General features: G+C 40.0%; 1 protein-coding gene across 1 annotated transcript; it reads left to right on the top strand.

Annotated features, from left to right (window-relative positions):
* Positions 1-6595: 6595 nt before the first annotated feature.
* Positions 6596-15409, top strand: LOC148372744 (transmembrane protein 222-like). The gene is made up of 6 exons (XM_088327319.1): positions 6596-7580; positions 10185-10269; positions 10377-10408; positions 12192-12288; positions 12377-12507; positions 15005-15409. The coding sequence occupies exons 1-6, from the start codon at positions 7495-7497 to the stop codon at positions 15090-15092; spliced, it is 519 nt and encodes a 172-aa protein (XP_088183445.1). The 5' UTR covers positions 6596-7494; the 3' UTR covers positions 15093-15409.
* Positions 15410-25962: the final 10553 nt, after the last annotated feature.

Raw genomic sequence — 25962 nt, forward strand, 5'->3', positions numbered from 1 at the left:
ATAAACTTGATTTAAGGATCTGAGCCTGAAGCAAACCCCAAATTTCCCATTTTATTTGTGAGGACTCGGGGAAGAGGAAGGGTGATTTTTCTGACTCCACCCGCTGCGCGCTCGCAATTCTGTGTCTGACAGTACCGGTGAACGCACACTTCGGCGAGGGGGCATGCGCTGCACGGAAACGCCACAAAGAAAAATAAACTGAACAAGTAACACAGGTAGATATTTTTTTTTTTAAAAGGCAGCTAGAGAGAAGGCTGGCCTGAACCTGAAATCCATCCATTATCTTCACCGCTTATCCTCAGTAGGGTCGTGGGGGTGCTGGAGCCCATCCCAGCTATCTCCGGGCAGTGGGCAGGGGACACCCTGAACTGGTACCCAGCCAGTTGCTGGGTACACATGGACAGGCAATTTGCTCGCTCACTCACACCTAGGGACAATTTGGACCGGCCAATTAACCTGACATGCATGTTTTTGGAATGTGGGAGGAAACCACAGTGCCTGGAGGAAACCCTCACAGGCACGGGGAGAACATGCAAACTCCACACAGGAGGTTCGATCTCATGACCTCAGAACTGTGCCGCACACGCGCTAACCACTGCGCCGCCGTGCTGCCCTGAACCTGAAATAATGACTGACATTTTAGGTCTAACCAGAATATCCGTGTGGTTGGGCTTAAGATTTTACCTCGAGGAAGAACCAACTTTTCTCTTTGACGATGGGACAAAATTAAGGGCATTTGGACTTATGCATTGATGGCCATTTAACCAGCATTCTTAATTGACATAGCAATAGAACACATTGCCTGAAAGCATTAATATACTACATGAATAGCTATAAAAGGATTGTTGCGATTTTTTTTGTCACCACTAGGGGGTTGTAAATAATACACGGTGTCCTTTTCACATCGTTTGTGGGGGTGGGTTAAAACAAAATGACCAAGAAATTGCGGTTGAATACGACCCAAAATAAGATAGGGCCGAATAACTATTTGAAGTTTTCCACATTAAAGGACCCAGTTTTTGTTTTTGTCAAAAACACTAGAGTTAACTGGTTAGAATACCCCAGTCGTGTAATCGGCCTAAATTGGCCTATTTTCGACCCAATAGATTTAGATCTTGCATCTTGAGTGAACACACTGCGTAAGAAATCCACATCCCCATTGAAAATGATCAAGGTTAGCAAAATCGTATCCAAGGTGAGGCCACTGTACAAACTTTGTGGAATTATGCTCATAGATCAATTCTATACCCACTATCTACTTTTGCTGACTACAAGGCAACGTGTGCGCGCAGTAAATCATCATTAGGGCAACCCATGTGTCATAATAACGAGGTGACCTAGCTTCAGTAAAGTTTACAGTGATAAAGCTCACAACCACGTGAAAAGTAAAGAAAAGTAGCACGAGCTGGTTTCCTTGAATCAAGTATGTCCAGCGCATTGAGTGCACTGGATAGCAGTAAACCTGGCCACTGATAGCTGGATTTTTTTTCCCTACTAGTGGTCTTATTTTTCGAAGAGGTTGTTTTTGTGCTTTAAGGATTGTCTTACCTGCAGTTTTAATGGCAGACTTGTCAACTCACAATTATTTGTATAGCCCTTAATCACATAATTCCACTAAGGACTGCACAGGCCACAATTACATCATCCCCTGATCTGAAAACAACATCCAGGCAAGGAAAAACTCAAAAATCTAAGCATATGGAAATTAAGAAACAATGATGGAGGGCCAGGCTGCATTGAGGTTTAATTGGGTAACGATACATAAAACATAGTCGACATCAACAATAAACCTAGGTACAGTGGAACTTGGGTTCTCGACCATAATCCGTTCCAGAACCCTGTTCGAAAACCGATTTGTTCAATGCCAAAATGATTTTTCCCATTAAAAATAATGTAAATCGTTTTAATCCGTTCCAACACCCTGAATGTGTACCTTGAATGTTTAACTTCCGTACGAAAGATTACGCTAACATGAACGTGTGAAAATAAAAAAATCGGGTCGTCTACAAGTCATTTAGCACCCGGGTCTCCACAACAAGTAGTGAGCGGTTCATTGGAAAGGGGGCTCAGTTCCAACACCCTGAATGTTTACCTTGAATGTTTAACGTAAACACAAAGCTAACCCCGGCTAATCGTACGTTCGCGTTATCGTAATCTTCCGTACGAAATATTATGCTAACATGAACGTGTAAAAAATGAAAAAAAAAAAAGAATAAAGAAAGGAATTATGAATAGGATTTCTTACCTTTGTGGTGGTCAGCAGAAGGCGCAGGCAAGATCAGACACTCGCATACCTTCATATTTTGCTATTATTTCTTTCTTAAATGCAATAGTTATAGTCACTACTTTTCTTTTTTCACCTGTGGCAACTTTACTGCTTGCACTGACTTTCTTCGGAGGCATAATTAGGGGCTAAAACACTTGGTACACCTATATTAAAAGCAAAACGAAGCACGTCCGCACGCTATAACAGTTGGTCACGAAAAGAGCGATCTACACCCGTACGCCGCTCAGCATCGCACCCTAGCGTACGCACTCACTCATTACCGGCGTTCGAACTCCGATTTTTTGACCGAACAGCGAAGCAAGAATTTCTCGAAATTTTTGGTCGGACTCCGATTTGTTCGAACTTAGAGGCGTTCGAAAACCGAGGTTCCACTGTAATATGCATAATTGTTCAAGAAGTCCAAGACATCAACGGCACAGCTTCCTATCTCAGCCGGCTGGTCCATGCAGATGGTAACATGCTTCAGGGCCAGGTGATGATCTTCGGACTCATCCTGGTTCGTCCTTCTCCCTCATTTTGCCACCAGGGAGGCAGCCGGAAAGTATGAGGTCAGCATTAATCGTGAGTTATGGAAAAGAAGTGTGTCTTAACTCTCAATTTATACCAGTGTTTCTCAATTTTTTTTGAGCCGAGTCAAAACAAATCCGACGCACGCTGTCGAAAATGTATGATATTAATTAAAAAATTTTCATTTTAAAGCTTAAATGGTCATGTTGCCTAAATTGTAACATTATTATTGTTTGTGGTTGCCGTGGATATGGAGGTAATACAGGTTATTTTTGTTAATAATTTTACAGTAATTTGGGATTTTACCATATCCCTTTTATAAATTTTACTACATATTTTATTTTTCTAAAGAATAATAATATAAAAGTAATACTTAAAATGAGCAAAAAGATGGGCCAGTATTTTTATTGCACTACATTAACTTTTTCTGTTAGTTTTTTTTAAATAAGAAATTATCAATCCAAATGAGCACTATGAGTAGAAATATTTTCACACTGATTAATTGTATTACAGTGGAACCTCGGTTCTCGACCATAATCCGTTGCAGAACCTTGTTCGAACACCGATTTGTTCAATCACCGAAATCGTTTTTCCCCATTAAAAGTAATGTAAAATCGTTTTAATCCGTTCCAACACCCTGAATGTTTACCATAAACGTAAACATGAAGCTAACCCAGGCTAATCGTACGTTCGCGTTAGCGTAATCTTCCGTACGAAAGATTATGCTAACATGAACGTGTAAAAATTAAAAAAGGATTATGAATAGGATTTCTTACCTTTGTGGTGGACGGTGGAAGAGAAAAATCATCAAAAGTTTTTCAACCTCTTCCGAAACTTGCGGCAGTTGCTTGCTCATAGCGCTAACTTCCTTAGCCGCATCACTCGATTTCACAGCCTCCCTATTCTTTACTATCGCACGATAGTAGATTTAGCCATGCTGTATTCACTAGCAAGATCGGAAATTCCTACACCTCTTTCATATTTAGCTATTATGTCTTTCTTAAAGGCAATAGTTGGACGAACAACTTGTTGTTGTTTTTTCACCTGTCCTGCGTGCACCGACCTTCTTCGGAGGCGTAATAAGGGGCTAAAACACCCGTACGCCGCTCAGCATCGCACCCTAGCGTACCGGCGTTCGAACTCCGATTTTTTGACCGAACAGCAGAGCAAGAGTTTCTTGAAATTTCTTGGTCGAACACCGATTTGTCCGAACTGAGAGGCGTTCGAAAACCGAGGTTCCACTGTATTTCTATTGGAGTGCAATCTTGAACAGCTTCATCAAAGAAAATAGGTTATTAATAACATTTCCGTCTACCTCATAATTCATATTTAATGGGTAAAATAGAAAACTACTGCCGGTTAGATGAATGTTAAAGGTTTTTGGTTGACCACTGGAATACAAGGAAATATACTGATCACTGGCATGATTATTTATGGAAAGATAATATCGGGAAATTTCCCGCGGCACACTAGACAAGGTCTCCCGGCACGCAAAGTGTGCCCTGGCGCACTGGTTGAAAAACATTGATTTAAACCACTGAGGTTGCAGATCAAATTTCAGAGGGCAGATCATTCCACAGCACCGGGGCTCGAATGGAGAACACTCGAGCCTGCAGATTTCTTCTTGGCTCTTGGGATCACAAGTAGACCAGCGTTTTCTGAGAGCAGGCTCCGAGGAGGAACATAGGGGGAATTGAATCCGAGAGAAAAGATGGGGCAAGTCCATGCAATTTTATGGATGTTAGTTACAGACAGGGTTGGGTAGGGTTACTTTAACTGGATTACTTTCAATTACTTTTGGATTACTCCAATACCAAATATGCTAATGAAAGACAAAAGTCGCATTTTATGTTAGTTTTGCCGGAGATCAAAGAGATCAAAGCCAGGAGAGAACGCTTACCACGTGTTGTGAGTCATAGTTTTATTCATATTTAGTTTATTTTGTCTTTTATTAGAATATTTGGTATTGGAGTAATCCAAAATTAATTGAAAGTAATCCAGTTAAAGTAACCCTACCTAACCCTGGTTACAGAACCTTAAAAACATCTTAGACAAAGAGCCGGAGCAAGTTAGATAAAATTGAAGTGATCAAACTCCTTGTCTTAGTCAAAAGTCTTGCTGCCGTCTTTTGACCCAGATGCTAACTTTTGATGCTGGATATCGAGAAACAAAGCAATACATTACAGTTAACAAGCCAAGAAGAAATAAGTTGAAGAATTTTAATCCCAGCATCTGATCTCAACAGCATCGGGCCAATCTTCGCAATATTACGAAGGTGGAAAAAATCTATTCTAGTAATCTATTCATATGTAACTAAAGCGACAAATTAGGATGAAATATGACACCTCGATTTCTGACCGACACGCTCTGGGTTACATCATTTTTGTCAAGGTTCAGAGCAGAGTTTGAGAGAAGGTCACAACAGTGAGATGGACCAACAATCAACATCTGTTTTTTTCTGGGTTTAGGTGCAGAAACATTTCGTGACATTCATTTTTTGCAAATTTCCACAACTTAACGGAGCTGTTGCCTCCAATGGCAAATGCAGTAGAGTTCCTTCTGCATATTAATGGACACTAATATTATACCTGCAGATAAAACCACAAAGCGGAAGCATATAAATACTAAAAAAAAAGGGGGGCTAAATACAGAGCCCTGTGGAACGCCAAAGGTGACGTCAAACAAAAGAAGTGCAATAATTATCTACAGAGCTATTAAGTTTATTTTAATCAAATCAACTTTGTTAGGGGGAGATACATAAAAAACTGGGCTGAAACGTCACGAGGACCAGGATTTCTGTACCCGTTCATGAAAATGCCAATACCACCACAAAAACCTTCAGAGCGATATGTAAAACACCACCTTATAATAAGCAAATGTCCAACACATTGAAATCATTCAAATTTTTCCGGAGAAACAGAGAAAAAACAATTACTGTAAACTTATGGTATGCTGGGTGCATGGCAGTATACCAGATAACCTTACAACAGATCATTAACACAGCCCAAAGGATCATCAGCTGCCCTTTGTCCAGTTTGGAGGACATTTGCGGCTTGGACAGCCGTAACATTATTAAAGACCCCTCTGAGCCAGGCCACCAGTTTGACTACTGACCTCAGGCAGACGCTACAGGTACACAGAGTAATATTTGATTACTACATATTGCTGTATTTTGTGGTGCAACTGACAAGGAAGAATACAAATTACGGAGAGCCAATGTGACCAAACTAAAGAATCTTTCTTCTCTTTATGCCAAGCCATTCACAAGATATATTGTTTTTGGGGGTACCCGTAGCAGCAAGATGGTGGACGATCATGTCAGCTCCCTCTAGGTGAGGCTTCATGTTATGTAAAATAAATACAAATTTCTCGACCTACGGGTATTTTAAGGAATTGCACGTTCAGATTATATTTCATCATATATTTTTGCTTATTATTCAAATCAATATTGTTGCTAAATAACGCAGTGTCCCTTCAAAGGCACAGCGTGTGACATTTGACCACTAGATGTCTCTGTTTTTTCCAGTGGTTCCAGCACCACATGCGACCCTTTAGAGCACAGGTGTCGAACAGGCGGCCCGCGGGCCAGATCAGGCCCGCTAAGGGATTGAATCCGGCCCGCGAGACAACAACCAGAGAAGTGCAAGAGAAAAACAAGCTGCAGGTTGAAATATGATGTTGCCAAAGCCAGGTGCCTCTCACAAAGACACTGTACTTGTATTTATTTATCTCTCTCTTTTCCACCCCTTTTCTCCCACTCTCTGTCTCTTTCACTCTCCGTGTCTTTTTAACTTATTTTGCTGTAATTTCCTTTTTTCCTTTTCTCTCTTTTCTCTTTCTCTCTTCCTACCCTTTGCGCTTTCTTTTCTATTTTCTCCCCTTCTGTCTTTCAATTTCTCTTAGGATTTCTTTCTTCCTCTCCCTTTCTTTTCCCCTCTCTCAAGACTTCTCTTTTTTATCTCTTGTTTCTCACGCTCTCTCTCTCACTTTCTCCTTCTTTGTCCTGCCCTCTCTCCTTTTTCCTCCCTCTTTCTCTTATTTCTTTATCTCTCTTTTTCTTTCTCTTTAATCTACTAGTACGGCCCCCGACAGAATGTTTGTTCTGCCGTGTGGCCCTCGAGTTAAAATGAGTTTGACACCCCTGCTTTAGAGGATAGGAGGCGCAGAAAATGGACGGGTGGATGGATGTCTCTTTACGGTGTTGTGCAACAGAAAACGAGCGCTAAATACACCAGGAAGAATACAAACTATGGAGACTCAAAGTGACCAAATCACAACAATATTTTCCTTCACTTTTTTGCCTAGCGTTTCAGGAAGAACAAAAAAGAAAAGGGGGAAGAAAAGAAAGAAGAAAAAATGTTAAAAAGGGGGAAAATAACAAAGAAAACAACAAGAGAAAAAAAATTAAAAGGAGTAAAATAAAATAGAAATTGGGGGGTTGAATGAAAAAGGAAAAAAAAACAGATAAAAGTTAATTTTAACTAAATATCAAAAAGGAAAGAATAAAGGAAAAATAACCCCCCAAAAATAGTACTTTAAATGAGAAAATATGATCTTGCATCCGAACATTCTGTTTGAGAGCCCTTTAGATGTCCCACAGGGTGAGGCGGTGCTGCGTTCAAGGAGCGTTCATCCGTCCACAGTGAGGCGACAACGCGCCGCTTGCTCGCTTCTCGTTAACGTCAACCGGCCAAGAATTGATGGCGGACGACGGCAACATGAAGAAAAACTACGAGCAACTTCGCTATCCTTACTGCATTGTCTGGACTCCAATTCCGATTTTATCGTAAGGAGCTAACGAGCTAGCTGGTTAGCATGTGTGTGGCGTTCAATGGTTGTCCGTATATTTGCAGTTTGATGAACCAATGGAAATGGCGTGTGTACAGCCCTCGTTGTTTACCTGACTCCCCTTTGCTTTAGCAATGTTTTTAAGTGTTTGCAGTTAGTATAATGTGACGATTAAGGCATATTGATTAGCGTGATTAGAACAAAAAAAGCGATCGTAGTCTATTCAATAAGTTTATGAAGATACATGCAAACGTCATCTACACCGAAGGCAACCCAATGTAGCGAAACACTATCCATTATCACGATTAGGTGTACACAAGTAGGCTTTTTTAGTGTACTATAATAGCCGTGTTGTTAATATGTCACCTCAGTGGTTTCAGACTTTTCTCCCGGGAGTTAGGGGGGAGTCCGATTTTGGCAGGTGTCTCATTCACAATGGTCCTCTAGTTGCAACGATCAATTAACATCCTTCCATTATATGCACCGCTTATCCTCAGTAGGGTCGCGGGGGTGCTGGAGCCCATCCCAACTATCTGTGGGCAGGGGACACCCTGAACTGGTTGCCAGCCAGTCGCAGGGCGCACAGGGACAGACAACTTGCTCGCTCATTCACACCTAGGGACAATTTGGACCGGCCAATTCACCTGAAATGCATGTTTTTGGAATGTGGGAGGAAACCGGAGTGCCCGGAGGAAACCCACACAAGCACAGGGAGTCAGGTAGCTGGATTTGAACCCATGACCTCAGAACTGTGCCGCACACGCGCTGACCACCGCGCCGCCGTGCTGCCCTCAATTAACATCTACATCCAATAAACATACATTACAACGAGGCTACTATAGTACATAAAGTCTACAAAAATGTGCGGAGAGAAATCTGTGCAGCCAGGCTGTACTTGCCCAAGACACACTACATGCCAGAGCAAAACTAGAAAAGAAAAGCTAGGCCTTGGAGATGCAGTGCAACAGGAAACTTCTCGAGATCCGACCTGCAATCTCAGTGGAAGTGTTACAATCGAGGGTTAAAACACACTATTCTATAGCTCATATATGACCTATATTTCATGTTGACAATGTCTGTGTATCGTTTGTTGATGCTACATCCATTGCAACACGGTCATCCATTTTTTATTTGTACTTTAGTTATAGTAATGACCCTCCCTCATGCGCAACACAAGGTTCACAGTCACTTGGTTTATTGCCTGCATTCAATAAACAATACAAATAGGTCAGGGCGTCTGTGCACGACTGCATACATCTAAAACATTAAGAAAAATACAAAAACAGGACATCACTCAACATGTCGCACGACGTGGCGTGGTTGCATTGAAACATTTTGCATCACGGTAATCATCGTTTCAAGCTGCATTACTTTACTTTTAATTAGTGCTTTTTTATGCATTATTTAGCGCAACTTATATGCATTTATATACAAAAAAGTTTGTGAAAGCAGCTTCTATATATATATATAGCAAAATATGAACATTTACCCGAACTGATATTGGGCACAGCTTACCTTCAGCACGAGGTGATTGAGCTGAAGGTACGACAAGCGCAGAAGCCCATAAAGTGCCAAACGAAAAAGACAGTCGCTCACGCCCATTCCTTAACAAATGAATGCTGTACAAGAATTTTAACGGTAATGCAACAAAAACACAGATTTTGTGAGAGTTAAAAAAACTCAAAACAATCAAATTTCATTATTGTATACTATGCATGCAACATCAATTGCAGCTTGGTCGTCCTGGAAGGGGGATTGTCTTATGTTCGGTCCCTTCTCAAGGTTTCTTCATTTTCCTCATGTTGAGGTTTTTGGGGTTTTCCTTGCCCTCATGTAGGTTTTAGATCAGGGGATGGTGTAGTAATAGTCTGTAGTTTGCAATAGTGTCTGGTCTTTGCATCCCTATGGGACTCCTTGTGATTAAGAGCTACACAAATGCCCCCAATAAGCAGGTCGGCGCCTTGCATTGCTGCACGGCCGCTATTGGTGTGTGAGTGTGTGTGAATGGGTAAATGTGAAGCACATTGTAAAGCGCTTTGGGAAGTCTTCATTGACTTGAAAAGCGCTATATAAATGCAGATTATTTCATTTCATATTAATCATTATATGCCTTACTAAGGGGCAGCATGGCGGCGCAGTTCTGAGGTCATGAGATTGAACCTCCTGTGTGGAGTTTGCATGTTCTCCCTTTGCTTGAGTGGGTTTCCTACCACATTCCAAAAACACGCATGTCAGGTTAATTGGCCAGTCCAAACCGATGTGAATGAGCGAGTGAGTCGTCTGTCTCTGTGCGCTGAGACTGACTGGCAAGGAGATCAGGGTGTCCCCTTCCCACTGCCCAAAGATAGCAGGGATGGGCTCCAGCACCCCCGCGACCCTACTAAGGATAAGCGGTACAGATAATGGATGGATGAATGGATGGATGCCTTAATAAACACACTATACAGACTATGTTCACTACAAACGTCGGAGGTGCTGTGCTGAGAAGCTTAAGGGAGTCAGATTTTGCAGGGAAGTCGAATTTAGGCACAACACCCACAATAATGAAGAATGTTCTGAATCAGTGTTTTAAGATATAGTTGGTTCTTTTTTTATGCCGCAGGTGGGTGCTGCCTTTCATTGGTCACATGGGAATATGCACTTCTTCCGGAATTATCAGAGATTTCGCTGGATCTTATTTTGTGGCGGTTCGTATCCCCTTTATCATCACTTCTTAGTCACATATATTTTGGGATTTGCCTTTTCTTTTGTACTTGATTAAGCTTGCAATTATTTTATGATATGTATCTTCCAGGAGGACAACATGGGCTTTGGAAAACCAACAAAGTAAGTAGGTCTTCTCACAATTTTTTTTCATTAAAGGGGCAGTGTGTAAAAAACCAGTAAAAACATCATTGATTTGGATAATATTCAAAAATTCATGAACCTTTATATAAATGTGCATTCTTTTCATCGATAAAATAATCTTTCATTTTCGCAGGGGTGATATTATTTAAAAAGAAACCGTTATAGGCCAAATCCTTGAAGTAGAAACCTTTATTTGTTTTAATAATATTATATAAATAAATATTCTATTATCAGTGTCCGAAACTCATGACAAAAAGTTACCGGACACCAGGGCAGACAACTCTGTAAAGTTGCCTTCCCTATTTTTCACAACTTGAAACACAACAAGACGACTTATCGCAAATAAAACCCCGCTGTTGCAAAGTCTTAAGGATTGATAATCAGAATATAACAGAACAACATTTTAAGTTTAAGTTTTTTATAAATCTACTTATAACATTCATTGCATGTATATGACATCGCTGTTTTCCATCTGCCATCAGTATGAACCTGTATTTACTCCTCTTCATTCATGCAATGTCTGCTACAAACCACGTGAACTCCTCTTTCCACGATCCTTTTAATGTACGTTTAAGTTTTGTAGCGTCATTAATTTTCTTAGCTTCTTTTGAATATTTCTTCTGGGGCTGAGGTTTTGGCTTGATTTCTAACCACTTATCCATTTTCTTGTGTTCTCTGTGCGTCTACTTTGGAAAATGATATGCAAATGCGCGACCTTATAATGCTCGGGAAAGTCCGGAAGCAGGAAGTTATTCTTTGCAGGCTTCTGATTGGCTGCCGAGTATGCAAATTGCCAAACGATCCGAAATTTCCAAACCGAACGAAGATTTCGAAATCGGAATAAAGCAAACGTTTGATTTGAAAAAAAATCTTTTTTTGTCTTCTTATTTATTTTTTTGTCGGCCACCCGGGCGGAGACGTTTTGTAAGTTGTGCGCCCGATGTAAAAGATGCACGCTCCGGGCGTCCGGGCAGACGTTATTTCAGACACTGCTATTATGTACTGAAACTAAAGAACAAATCATTTTTAATTGGTCAGGAATTTGTTTTAACAGATAAAATTAAATGTTCTTTTTTTCAATTGTTTTATTACAATTTACTACTGCTAAATAATAATAATAAGCAGGGAGACTTAAAACAATGCACGCTGCAAATCTGTGAAGTAGCAAAACCGTGAAAAGTAAACAGCATAATAGCAAGGCATTACTGTACTTGTGTGTTGATAAAAACTTTTATGTTCATCCAGAGTATCCGCCGTTTTGCTGCTACGGGAACAACCCAAAACCCCAAAACTTTTTTTTGTTTTAAATCTTTAAAATGATGTGGAAGTGTTCTTTTGATTTATTTAGCTCTTTTTAAGTGTGAATTTCCCTACAGGGATGAATAAAGTATCTATCTATCTATCTATCTATCTATCTATCTATCTATCTATCTATCGAAAGCACTGCAGCTTCTTGAAACAATATACAATATTAAATATATATTTCCCTGTGCTACCTCATGACCAGATAATCGGCATATAAAAAGAAAAAAAATGTAATCTGCTGCCATTTACTAATATGGATGATAGTTAGTTACTTCGACTTGGAAGAAAGCAAATATACTGAATCATGGCATGCTCTTTTGCAAAGATGAAATTGGGCAATTTCTTTCGGCTCACTAGACTAGGTTTTACAGTACACTTGTTGAAAAACACTAGTATTAAGTTACATTATGATCGAAATTATGCTATAATGATATCGTATTCATTTGTATATTTATAGGTATTGGAAGCTTGATGTGGACAAAGTGCGTGGCAATGGTGCTGCCACTTGGGATCAAGCAGTGCACGATGCATCTGAGGAATACAAAGGCAGGCAGGTAAAATAAGAAAAAACAAGAGTTTTGTTTGTTTTAATCATAGTTTCCGAAACATCATTTCGATATCTTGTATCGTTTGTGTCGAAAGCACAACCTGTGTTTGGACAACTGCCACTCCCACGTCGCTATGGCACTCAACAACATGCGATATGACAACAGCTCCTCATGGAACATGGTCAACTTGTGTTTTGGGTCTTTGTTTCATGGCAAATATGTGAGGTAAGGACTCAAATAATGCATGCGGTGTTCACAATTAGTATTTTGGACTAGTGGAGGAGGCCGTGCAGTTGTTAATTCATCAGATTTTGTTTCAAAGTACAGACGCTCCCCTACTTACGAACATTCGAGTTACGAAAAACGGTAGATACAAAAAAAATGTTAAGGATGTTGAATATCCGGACATTGCAGTTTGTTAGATTTTGTATTGTGCAACTTTTTCCGAGTACAGGACAGTACTGCAGTGCTTTTTTTCACCACTACCGGCTTGTGGCGCTGTGAGAGCTCTCCCAGCATCCACCCTGAAGAAGAAATCCACCTTCCTCTTCTTAATTCGTGTGTAAACATTCTCTCCTGTATCTCCAGCGCGCTAAGAATTTTTTTATGTTTAATATCTCGTGCATCCATTCAATATGGTTGGTGTAAAGAAGAGGCTAGCCGTTTCTTTTGAAACAAAAGTGTAAAAAGAAAGCTTGATGCGGTTGAGAAAATGGTCATAACTCTTTTTTTTTTTTCCTTCGGACAATTTTTTACCTCAGAGGCGGACCTCTTGAAGCACATCTTCCAAAAGTACGTTGAACTCAACTTAATTTATCTTGAGAGCATAATATTTTATGAAATTTGTATTTTTTAGTCCAAAACAATGCAGGTTACTTATACAAGCCTTAAACGTAATTATATAAAACTTACAAAATATAGCACTGAAGCAACTTACGAACAAATTGAACTTACGAACAGGGTTGGGTAGGGTTACTTTAACTTGATTACTTTCAATTACTTTTGGATTACTCCAATACCAAATATGCTAATAAAAGACAAAAGAAACTAAATACAATGGAACCTCGGTTTTCGACCGTAATCCGTTCCAGAACCCTGTTTGAAAACTGATTTGTTCAATCATGGAAATCATTTTTCCCATTAAAAATAATGTAAATCGTTTTAATCCGTTCCAACACCCTGAATGCTTACCTTGAAGCTAACCCATGCTAATCGTACGTTTCCGTTATCGTAATCTTCCGTACGAAAGATTACGCTAACATGAACGTGTAAAAATAAAAAAATCAGGTCGTTTACAAGTCATTTAGCACCCGGGTCTCCACAACAAGTGGCGAGCGGTTGATTGGAAAGGGGGCTCCGTTCCAACACCCTCAATGTTGGGCTCCGTTCCAACACCCTGAATGTTTAACGTAAACTTAAAGCTAACCCAGGCTAATCGTACGTTCGCGTTATCGTAATGAATAGGATTTCTTACCTTTGTGGTGGTCAGCAGAAGGTGCTCGCACACCTCCTTCATATTTGGCTATTACTTCTTTCTTAAATGCAATAGTTGTACGCACTACTTTTCTTTTTTCACCTGTAGCAACTTTTCTGCTTGCACTGACTTTCTTCGGAGGCATAATAAGGGGCTAAAACACCGTACACCGCTCAGCATCGCACCCTAGCGTACGCACTCACGCATTACCGGCGTTCGAACTCCAACGTTTTGACCGAACAGCGAAGCAAGAATTTCTCGAAATTTTTGATCGGACTCCGATTTGTTGGAACTGAGAGGCGTTCGAAAACCGAGGTTCCACTGTATGAATAAAATGATGACTCACAACACGTGGTAAGCTTTCTTTCCTGGCTTTGATCTCTTTGATCTCCGGCAAAACTAACATAAAATGCGACAGAAACAAAATGAAAATAAATCCAAACCGCTTGCCAACATCGTTTTTGCCGTTACATGTATTCCGTTACTCCTCAAGCCTGCACAAAATGTAGTCATTTTATTCATATTTAGTTTTTTTTGTCTTTTATTAGCATATTTGGTATTGGAGTAATCCAAGACTAATTGAAAGTAATCGAGTTAAAGTAACCCTACCCAATCTTGCTTACGATCAATCGTCCGGACCTATCTCGTTCGTAAGTAGGGCAGTGTCTCTAATGGCTGAAATGTGATTGGCTAAATGCTTAAACATGAAAACACACATCTGGAAGTAGCACAACCAAGAAGCAATTAAAGGAAGCTCTAGATCAATGTTAGGTCGAATCTCCATTGATTTCTCTGTCTGATCATCGGAATGAGGCCAGTATGAGTAGTAACATGTAGAGTAGATGGAGAACATGCACACGAGGTTTTCCTGTCCCACCCAGACATATGGCCAGGAGTCGCCCCCTCATTATTCTCCCTTGACCCACATAGAGAGTTGTGGCGTCACAGTTTGTGCTGCCTCCGCACATCCACTCCCGCTCCACAGGAGTCGCTTTAACTCGGGGGGAGTCGTGCAATTCATCACTGACAAAACCCTGCAACCGCTGGAGGTCACCTCTCTGCTGGGGCTCCCTCAGATTGGGGGTGGGAGTAGCAGGACAACCAACATAGAGACATAAAGACAACGGGCCCTGTCCTTGTCTCTTTGCGATGGAGACAAAAAAGGGGAGCCGGTCGGGATTCGCGCAATTTCCCATTTGTATTCTATTAGCAGTTTATAACGTTCTCGATTCTTCTCCTATCCTTCAGCTGGTCAGCGTTCTTCAAGACCTGGCTGCCCTTCGTCATGCTCAGTGTTGCCCTCGCGACGTTCGTCTTCATGTTCAACCTTCAGTGATCCAGTTCGCGGAGACTATTTCTTTTAGAATAGAATAGAATATATTCTATTGTTATTGTTACAAAATGGGTTAACATATTGTGACAACGAAATTGGGCATGAGACTCCAGTTTCACACATTCACAGTGAGGTAAAAAAAAAACAAGAAGATAAAGGGACAGAGAAGATAAGGTTATAAAACAAGGAGGATAAGGTTCTGGTTATTATTTACACAATATTTAAACAAGAAATGTCGGCATGTAGGATGTCACATACAGTTTGGCATCGTAAGGGTTTGTGCAATATGGATTTGGTGCAAAAATAGTCAATATAGTGCAAAAAAAATAGTCAGCATTGTGCAAGGTGAGCAGTAAACATAGTGCAGTCAACATTGTGCAAGAAACATAGACACGAGTACCATTTTACGTTCGTATGAGGAAGTGTTTTTGCAAGAGTTTTTAAGTTTTTTGTGCGGTGTCTGTTTAGGGTGGTAATTTTACACACCCATGTTAATTTTTCAGCAGAGAGATAACATATTTTCCACACTTTAAGGCAGGGGTGTCAAACTCAATTATACAGAGAGCCAGAACTCAAAACCACACCTTTGGTCGCGGGCCGAACAGGATAAATATTTATTGAATACACTTTCCTTTAAAAAAAAACAAAGAATATAACACAGTTAGGAATATTATTCCAGAATAAACAAACTTAAACATGAAATGCATTAAAAATCCTTGCTCTCCATAAAAATATCTCCTGTCAAAACTGTAAAAATGATAATAAAAAAAAACGGAAAATATAAATCAAATTTGTGCTTTTCACTTTGGGAATTTTCATATTCTTCTTTAACTCTTCAACTATCTTTTCTCTGGATTCAAGGTTTTTCAGCTTACTCTGAAGTTTTGTCTTGTAGTGCCGTTTTACATTAAATTCCTTAATTACGGCCGCAAAATCTTCACGAATGAGACACACGGGTTTACCGGCAATGTCAGTTAACATCATTTTCTCGGCCATTGTGGTTTTTAGTATCCGAGTATAATTTGAAAGTTATCAGGGTTTCATAGACCCGGGGCATTATAGTAGATGTATATAAAAGGATTTCACGGGCTGGATATAATTGTACGCCGGGCCGGTTGTGGCCCGCGGGCCGTGAGTTTGACACCTGTGCTTTAAGGTGTCCCGGATTATAAGGCACATGCCACAAACAACAATCTTTTGTTATATACCGTAAATTCCGGACTATAAGCCGCTACTTTTCCCCCAAACGTTCAACCCTGCGGCTTATTCAGTGATGCGGCCAATTTATGTAATTTTTCTAACGGCTGCCAGCGGCGCTCGAGTACAAGAGGTAAGATTTAGACTGCAACTTTTTAGCTTGTGCACAAATTAAATTAGCGTAGACATTTCTTCATCATGCAAATTGCAAAAAGAAAGGCACATGACGCAACATTCAAGCTAAACGCAATCGGTCCGTTATAGAAGGAAACAGAGCTATCGCGCGCAAACTTTACTTTGTGAGCGTGATGCTAGCGTGTTTTTGAGTAAGGGGGCGTGGGACGACGTCTATATGACAAAGTCTCTTTCCCAGACTAAAGGAAGACGGGTTTGATGACGTCAGCTATAAGGAAGAAAGTGAGTATGTTTTTTTAACACAACTGTTAGCTGTGTTGCGAGCGTGTTCCTAGTAGCGTTTTGCTACCCTTCACAGGCACGGTTTGGGTTTGAAAGTTAAAATATTATTATTAAAGCTTTGAAAACTCTCTCAGTGTACCGTCTTTCTATGTAAATATGTGTAACCATGTATAATATGTATTTGCAACTGTATATTTTTGTAATGTATTTATTTTAGAAACTTATTCTGATATGTTTTGTACGAGCAAATGAGAAAGAAGGGTCGGGGCAAACACGGGCTGACGGGAAGTGGAGTAAAGGTGAGACGTGTTTGTGGATGCGGCCAACAATAGTGGATATATATTTTTCCCACCCTTACCTTTGGAAATATACACTTTTTTCCTTGGATTACATTCAACTGCATTAAATGGTAAGTACCGGTATCATTTTCCGTTCATTTTGACAGCTGTGTTTCTTGGACTGCATCAGGTATGGGTTAATTTCGTGTAAGTATTGCGTTTTTTCAATGTTGGCGCATGCGGCTAATATACAGGTGCGGCTTGTGTATGTACAAAATCGGTTTTCCCCCGAAATGTGGTGGATGCGGCTTATAATCAGGTGCGCTCTATAGTCCGGAATTTACGGTATTTTTAATACATAAGTTGCATGAAATTGACTACAGTAAGATGTTTATTCGTGAATAACCATGCCAATAATCACAAAACATAATAATCAAACCCAAGTCGTGGCGGTGAGGGGGCCGACACATTAACACCAGACTACCAGTACTACAGATAACATCTGAAAGGGCATTGGATCTTATCTAAATATTAGGCCGTTGTAAACACAGTGCCAGAAACACTAATTTGCATAGTGCATTTTGTTCTGCATTCTGACAGGTTCAACAGTCTCTCCATTTCTTCACCTGCGTGTCGATAACATTGCAATTTAATATGTATATGCAGGGTTGGGTAGGGTTACTTTAACTTGATTACTTTCAAGTACTTTTGGATTACTCCAATACCAAATATGCTTATAAAAGACAAAAGAAACTAAATATAAATAAAATGATTACTCACAACACGTGGTAAGCTTTCTCTCCTGGCTTTGATCTCCGGCAAAACCAACATCAAATGCGACAGAAACAAAATGAAAATAAATCCAAACAGCTTGCCAACATCATTTTTGCCATTCCATGTATTCCGTTACTCCCCAAGCCTGCACAAAATTTAGTCATTTTATTCATATTTAGTTTCTTTTGTCTTTTATTAGCATATTTGGTATTGGAGTAATCCAAAAGTAATTGAATGGAATCCAGATAAAGTAACCCTACCCAACCCTGTGTATATGTACGTAGAAGCAGTGTCTGCCCGGACGCCCGGGGCGTGCATCTTCTACGTCGGGCGTACAACTTACAAAACGTCTCTGCCCGGGTGGCCGACAACTTTATCAATGTAACGTTTTATTCTGATTTCGAAATCCTCGTTCATTTTGGAATTTCGGTTCGTTTGGCAATTTGCATACACGGGAGCCAATCAGAAGCCTGCATCGAATAACTTCATGCTTCCGGACTTTCCCGAGCGTTATAAGGTCGCGCATTTGCATTTCATTTTGCAAAGTAGACGCACAGAGAACATAACAAAAATGGATAAGTGGTTTGGAATTGTTAAGATTTGTCGATTTAATAGCGCTCTTATTCGTGGTATTGCGGTAAGACGTTTTCCATTGTGTGACGTCATTACGCACGCACCATTTTTCGTTTTGCTAATTGTTGATCGCCATGTTGCATTGAATGGAGCCGTGTTCTTGTTTGTTTACTGTTGAGTATAAATAAATATGCTTAAAGGCTGAACCACAATGTCCTGCTTATCTTCTCACGCAAAAGGAAACTGCACACTCTGACATATCCTTACCAGGAATCAAGCCAAAACCTCAGCCCCAGAAGAAAGATTCAAAAGAAGCTAACAAAATTTATGACGCTACAAAACGTAAACGTATATTAAAAGCATCGTAGAATGAGGAGTTCACGTGGCTTGTAGCAAACATTGCATGAATGAAGATTAAATACAGGTACATACTGATGGCAGATGGAAAACAGCGATGCCATATACATGCAATGAATGTTATAAGTAGGTTTATAATAAACTTAATTTTAAAGTGTTGTTCTCTTATATATTCTGATTATCAATCCTTAATACTTTGCCACAACGGCTTTTTTTGGGTTCAGTCGTCTTATTCCATTTCAAGTAGTGAAAAATGGGGCAGGCAACTTTTCAGAATTGTCTGCCCTGGTGTCCGGTAACTTTTTGTCATGAGTTTCAGACACTGGTAGAAGCGATGTGTAGTATTTTGCTGAATGACTTTCTGTTTTTTTGGTTCTGATCTTTGGAAGTGGTGTCGACGCACAGGTGAAGACTTGAAGAGACTGTTTAACCTATAGGAATGTACTATGCAAATCAGTGTTTCAGGCACTGGCAAGATGTGTGTGATAATGAGATACGCTTTAGTGCCTTTGTATCTCATCCACTGGTGATCTAGTGGCCCTCACCGCCACGACTCAGGTTCGAATGAGCCTGCGTAAAAAAGACCTTTTATAGTAAGACCTCCAAACACTATATGCGATTCCAATCTTATTCACCTTACCTGCAGTATAAAAGGTACACCGGGTTATAAGGCAAAATTCTAGCCAATTTGCAGTTTTTAGATGTGCCTCATAGTCTGGGAAATACAATACTATGTTTTGCCTATTTATGATCTACATTTGACGTTGTTTTTTGCTCAGGTGCTTACAATACCTGAGTGACGCGGTGTCGAGTTTCCCATGTCTTATTTATGATGAGAGTTCCCAGTTTGACGACTGTAAAATGACAATGTGATTCACGACACAATCCTAATGCTGAAAGTAGTTATCAATTATTCAAGAGATGAGTAATACGCTGCAACTACCAAAGATGGATTGAAAGACCCATAGGAAGAAAAACATGTCACTGAGTGGGTAAATGTGTTTTTTTTTTATTGTGTTTTTTTTTTAAGTTTGGTTACATGTTGTGTTATAAGTGCATTTCGATGCCTACTCCTGTACATCATCATTAAGGAATGTTATTTTAGCATTAAACAAGTGACATCAATAAGTAAAATACTTTAGATGTCCAATATGAAAACAGTTAGGTCCATAACGTTGCAGTAAATATTTGTATTTACTGGTATATGGAACAAATTTGCAGCCGAGTGTGAAGCGGTGTTGAATAAATATAGGTCGAGAATTCGTCTAGTACGCGTTCGCAGAGATTGCAGGAATCAGACGACGTCAGAGGGAGTTCTTGTTTTATTGGTACATCTTGAGCAAGAAAATCTCAGATACGTGTGGGTTTTTATAGCTTCAATACAGCATATGGAACCGGTTCGGCCCACCCCAGTTCAGCCCCGTGAGAGGGCTTACGTAACTTCTTCGGAACTATTTTTCCCTCGGTTTTCTCAGAAAGTATTGGCAGGTCAAACGCTTCCCTTAAGGAGGATTGTTTGTACTAATTCGTCTGCCAAGACTTTCCCGAAATGTAAGCAAGTCTTTTTTAACAGATGTCAGCAAGTTTCTATTCCACAACAGCGGCAGGGATGAGGATCAGCACCTCTAAGTCCGAGACCATGGTATTTAGTGAATTGTCAGAATTGGGTTGACAGTCATGAGTGAATAGGGAATACAAAGTTGGAGAGAATGGACAGCCCTGAGTCGTACCTGTGTTGAGGACAATAGAACATGAATATTTCTCACCAATGCGAACGAACTGTTCTCTATTGAGAAGGAAATCTAAAATCCAATTTGATAATAAAGCTGGAGGAGGTGGCTGGGGACAGGGACGTCTAGGATTCCCTTTTAAGGCTGCTGCCCCCGCGACCAGAACCCGGATAAGCGGAAGACAATGGATGGATGGATTGAATGAATTGTATTTAACTCCTGTATGTTTTTTTCTACTTGCAACGGAATTATATTCTAAAAATGGTTCGCTATCATTGTGCATTGTATTTTTATAGAGATCCTCCAAAGGGTTTAGTTAGACCAGAGAAAAGACATATTTTGCAATTTTCCTCTTTTGTGCATATTATGGCATTGATAAGAATAAAACAGTATCGTCATTGTCACAAACATCAAATTATTTCAAAAAGTGCATGACAGAAACATTGTAAATAATCGTGTCAACGTAGAAAATGTATTTACAAAAATATGTCATTTGGACCTGATCATTTTTGTGTTTGTGGAATAATCTACACGAGGAAGCAAAATCGACTTCTTTTTCCACTTCAGGGTTGGTACGGGTGCTTGAAATCCTTGAAAATGATAGGATTTTAACGTTGTGTTTTAATAGTTTGAAAAGTGCTTGGATTTTGGGTGGAGTGCTTGTAAATGCTTGAGATCGACACCGTGTTTCTTGGAAGTATGTCTCGAATGGACTTGACATTAAATGAACAAAAATAAAACTCCAGAAAAATGACCCTTTGTCTTGTACCCACCTAAAATTTCATTGTTAGCGTTAGTGGGATCAATAATTATAATTGATCATGACATTTAATCATTAATTATTATTATTAACAATATAATAATGCATTATTTCTTCTCTGATTGGTACTGGAGAAATTAAAAAAATTGGCTTTGAAAGTGCTTAAATGTTGCCATGAAATTGGTGAACGAACCTTGACTTCGGGAAATGAAATTTGCCGCTCAATGTTGATTAAAATGGCGTGACAATTGCTCAGATAATAACCAATCACGGCTTTGCTTCTGAGAACTGACGAGCTGTAATTGGTTGTTGGTACAGTGCGCAATTGAGATTTCATTTTAAATCGATAAGTGGAAAACAAAGCGATTTTGCTACTAAACTTATAGGGACGGTGTTTATTATTTGTCCACCAGATGCCGCTCTACTGTGTTGCGCAACCAAAAACGAGTGTAAAGAGAACATGGAAGAAAACGGGAGGATAAGGAACGGACAGGTGGAAAAACGGGACAGGCAGGAGTCCGGGTCAAAAAGGCTTGCCCTGTAACAAAAGAGGTTCGCAGACGGACTGACAAAAGGAGAGTGACAGGACTGGGCTTAAAAAGGGACAGGGAGCCAATCAGCGGCTGGCGCCAAATTAGCAGGCACAAGAGATCCAAATCGGTAATCATGAGAGTAAATGTGTTATGAATTTAATTAAAAATGTTAAATTACAAACTAAAACTAAAATAGGCGACATTTTCTGACAATGGGGTGAAAATATTTTTGTGAAGACTTTTGTAACGAGAAATTGAAGTAAAAATATTGTATAATTGCATAAAATTTCTGACAACAGGGTAAAAATAGTCATTCCTGTTTGTTATGAATTGAAGTAAAAAAAACTAACAAGTGTCATTTTCTGACAATGGAGTAAAAATAATAATACAATTATTTTGGGGGGAATGCAAGTGTCAGGACCAGAACAGAAACAGGACCCAATTGCGTTACGTTTCTCACAAGTTTTATTGAAGGAAAGAGGAAGGACTGCACCCATGATCCAGTGTTCGCTGGACGCGGGAAGCAAGTCGCTCTCGTACTCAGAACGCGGAAGTGGATCTTCCATAGCGAGCGATGGCGGTGTCAGTGACGGAAAAAAACGGGTCGGTAGCCGGGACTGAGAGAGCAAGGTGTGGTCGGGGTCGGAAGCAACTCATAAGCCAGAACGGGAGAGTAGACGTAGTCGGGGGACACAAAGAGGTCGTAAGCCGGGACGGGAGAACAGACGTGGTCAGGAGCAAAACAGGTCGTAGCCGGAGACAGAGGGGGCGGCAAAAAACGTGACAGGTGGGAGTAAGGGTCCAAAAAGGCTTGCCTAGTATGCTCTGAGGTTCGCAGGCGGACTGACACCTGGGGATTGACAGGACTGGGTTCAATTAGTGACAGGGAGCCAATCAGAACCCGCGGCGGTTGGCGCCAAATGAGCGGGCACAGCTGAGTCACATCAGTAATCATGACAGCAAGTGTAAATGTGTTATGAATTGGATTAAAAATATAAAATCTGAAACTAAAACTAAAATAAGCGACATTTTCTGACAATGAGGAAATATGTTTGGAATAGTTTAACTAGAAATTAAAGTATAATTACAAAAAAGGACATATTCTGACAAGGGGGGCAAGAATTATTTTCTTTTACAAAGGGAAAAAAAACCTAAATGACTTAAATATATGTTAATATTTGTACACAAGCGTTATTTCCGAGAGAGGAAGAGAGAAAGAGGAAAAAGACAAGAAAAAAAGTGAAAAGAGACAAAATAGAGGAAGAGAGACAGAAAGAAAGAGGATGAGAAAAAGGCAGGGGAGAGAGAATGAGTGAAGAAAAAAGGGGGCTAAAAAGAGAGGGAAAGAAAGAAAAACAAAAAAAGAAAAAAATGCAGCTACAGTGTCTTTGTGAGTGGCGCCTGGCTTAGGCGACATAAGCCGGACATATTTAAAACTGTAGCTCATTTTTCTCTTGCACTTCTCTCGGCGTTGTCTCACGAGCCCGATTCAATCCCTTGGTGTGCCTGATCTGGCCCGCGGGCCGCCTATTGACACCAAAGTGTGCGGCAAAACAATGGCCATTTCTATTTATTTGACCGGGAGGGGAAGCTTATCTGCGTTTTCTGGTTTGTGATCATGGTCAGCGGTAATCTGAAGGTTCCACCGTCAGTGTTCTCGTTTGCCCGCGTCCCTGCGTCCTAGACGCATTATTTTTGCTGGGGACGCATTGTGTCAAATCAACGTGCATCCCCGGGACCCAACTTTTTTGACACCAAATTATCATTATCACCCAATACCTTTTTTTTTTAACAAAGATTTACCGCACTCCAAACTTTTCGTCAGGCAGATCCGCCATTGTTGTTTTGGTCTCGCGCCGATCTCGGCAAACGAGATCTCGTCATTGTTTTGGCGGTTGTCGAGTGAAAGAGATGTATGCCTCCGAAAAAACAGCTGGTATTAGGTGCAAATCAACAAAAAAATGGTAATTTCTTCAGTGTCGGTAAGAAGTCGAAACATAATACAGAAAGTGGTTACAACGGTAATAATTCCGGCATAAAAAAACTGCGGAGAAATTCTTCAGAAGACCACGAAGGCAAGGAAAACACTTGTGTTGAAGCCAACGATTCGCCGAAAGAAAATAAACTAAAGAATACTCCGAGCAAGAAAAGGACTTTTCTGCCAAAATGAACTCAATTATATTCCTGGTTACGCTATGAGGAGGATGATAATGGATTGGACCTTGAGAAGGCATTACAACTGTGGCGGGACAGCAAACCACAAAGAATATATGAACTGAAAAATTGGAAGTGATAACTGCTTTGTATTACCAATTAACTGTGATTGTAACCGCGGTGTACCTGTCCCACCAAAGATCCACATTCATGCTGGACTGGATGATGTTTTTATTACAGTTTCTGCAGATGAAATGAAAATGAAATGAAATCATCTGCATTTATATAGCGCTTTTCAAGTCAATAACTTCCCAAAGCGCTTTACAATGTGCTCCACATTTCCCAATAGCGGCCTTGAGGGTATTATGGGTTCAGTGTCTTACCCAAGGACACTTCGACATGTAACACGGACGAGCCGGGATTCGAACTGGGATCCCTCGATCCCAAGACGAGCACTCTACCTCCTGGGCTACTGCCGCCCAATGAGTTCCAACATTGGCTACTCTGCTGGCTTTGATCTCGTTGGCAGCTGGCTCAGTAGACTGCCCAAAGCATATCAAAGAGCTTTCTTTTCAATTTACATAAAATGCATTTTAGAATATCACAATACATTTTTACATCCATTTTAACAAGAGATCGTATAGTGTTTTTTTAACGTTCACAATGAATTCAACATATTTTCTTTAGTCTGAATTTTAACCAACATTATCCTTTTTATATATATGAGAAAATAAAAATAAGAACAATAATGAGTATAAAAACGGATACAATTTATCTGCAGATGAAATGAGTCACAACATTAGCTTCTCTGCTGGCTTTGATCTCTTTGATCTCTATAAGGGGAATTAACATTTTAGTACAACAGAAACAAAACGAAAATAAATCCAAACAGCTTGACAACATCAATCACATTACTGTGCATGTTGAGAGATTTGTCAGCTGTGGTTAGAATGTTTAAAAGTAACTTTTTTTGCGGAGCACCAAAAGATCGTGTCTTACAGTTGGCAGCTCTCTCTGTAGACTGCCAACAAACCCCGCCTCCTGGTCACATGTCAGAAGCCAAAACCAAACCCTACCCCATACCAGCAGGTGGCACTATTGGACTCATCATTGCAGGACACTTACCAAAAACTATACACATATTTCAGCAGGAATTTCAATAACACAAAAGTTATTACACTCGTTACATGATGATTAAAACTGAATGATAATATAGATTAATATGATTATTTCAGCAATATTATTTTGTATAATGTACAATATTGTTGTGAACTGAAAAATCTTGAAGTGATAACTGATTTGAAAACTGAATGAATATATAGATTTATATTACCGTATTTTCCGCACTATAAGGCGCACCGGGTTATAAGGCGCACCCCCCAAAAATAGTCTTTTGTCCGATATTTTCCATACATAAGGCGCACCGGATTATAAGGCGCTACAATGGGAACGTCGACAAAACAGTCAGATAGTTCAGTCAAACTTATTACCCCCTTAACATTCCGAAAGCTTGCAAAGAAGCAAATACATGTCTCAGACATGTACGGAAACAGTGTCCGTACGATGTCACCAAACAAACATTTCTTAGTTTCCATTTTGTTTTTTGCCGGCAACTGTGTGGACAGCAAAGTAAGAATTTTATTGTGCAGGGAAACGGGGTTCTTTACCGTGCATATGACAATAAACGCTTTGAATTGAATTTAGTTTAAAAATAGACTCATCACAGAAACATCAAGATCGTTCTAAAACAAGATACCGGGAAAATATAAATCCGCATATCTCACCTAAGTTCTCTTGCAGCCATCACGTTCAATAATGTTACGTAACCATGGTCTTCTTACAACCGTGAGTGTTGTAAATCCAGGAGAGTAAAATATTTACAAATACAGAATATTCAAAAATGTTTTCTCTATGCCGTAGTGCAACCCAACCTGTGATTCACATTCATCTTTTTCGGCCAAGTGCAGGCTTTGTTTCGCCCCTTTAGCCTATGCCTGTAAATGATTAAAAGGATCCGCCCCCTTTACCTCCGAATAACTTTAGCCAATAGTGACCGATTCAAATGATGATTGACACATTGGTTAGGAAATGAAACGCCGG

The sequence above is a fragment of the Urocampus carinirostris genome, chromosome 2 (assembly GCF_059441175.1).
Source record: "Urocampus carinirostris isolate Australia breed hairy pipefish chromosome 2, RoL_Ucar_1.0, whole genome shotgun sequence".
In the NCBI taxonomy this organism is placed as follows: domain Eukaryota; kingdom Metazoa; phylum Chordata; class Actinopteri; order Syngnathiformes; family Syngnathidae; genus Urocampus; species Urocampus carinirostris.

What these genes read in the sequence shown, in the direction of transcription:
- LOC148372744 (XM_088327319.1), top strand. Translation starts at nt 7,495, where the DNA reads ATGGCGGACGACGGCAACATGAAGAAAAACTACGAGCAACTTCGCTAT. An exon ending in ACTCCAATTCCGATTTTATC is followed by an intron (nt 7,581 to 10,184) that starts GTAAGGAGCTAA and finishes TTTATGCCGCAG; the next exon opens with GTGGGTGCTGCCTTTCATTG. An exon ending in GGCTTTGGAAAACCAACAAA is followed by an intron (nt 10,409 to 12,191) that starts GTAAGTAGGTCT and finishes GTATATTTATAG; the next exon opens with GTATTGGAAGCTTGATGTGG.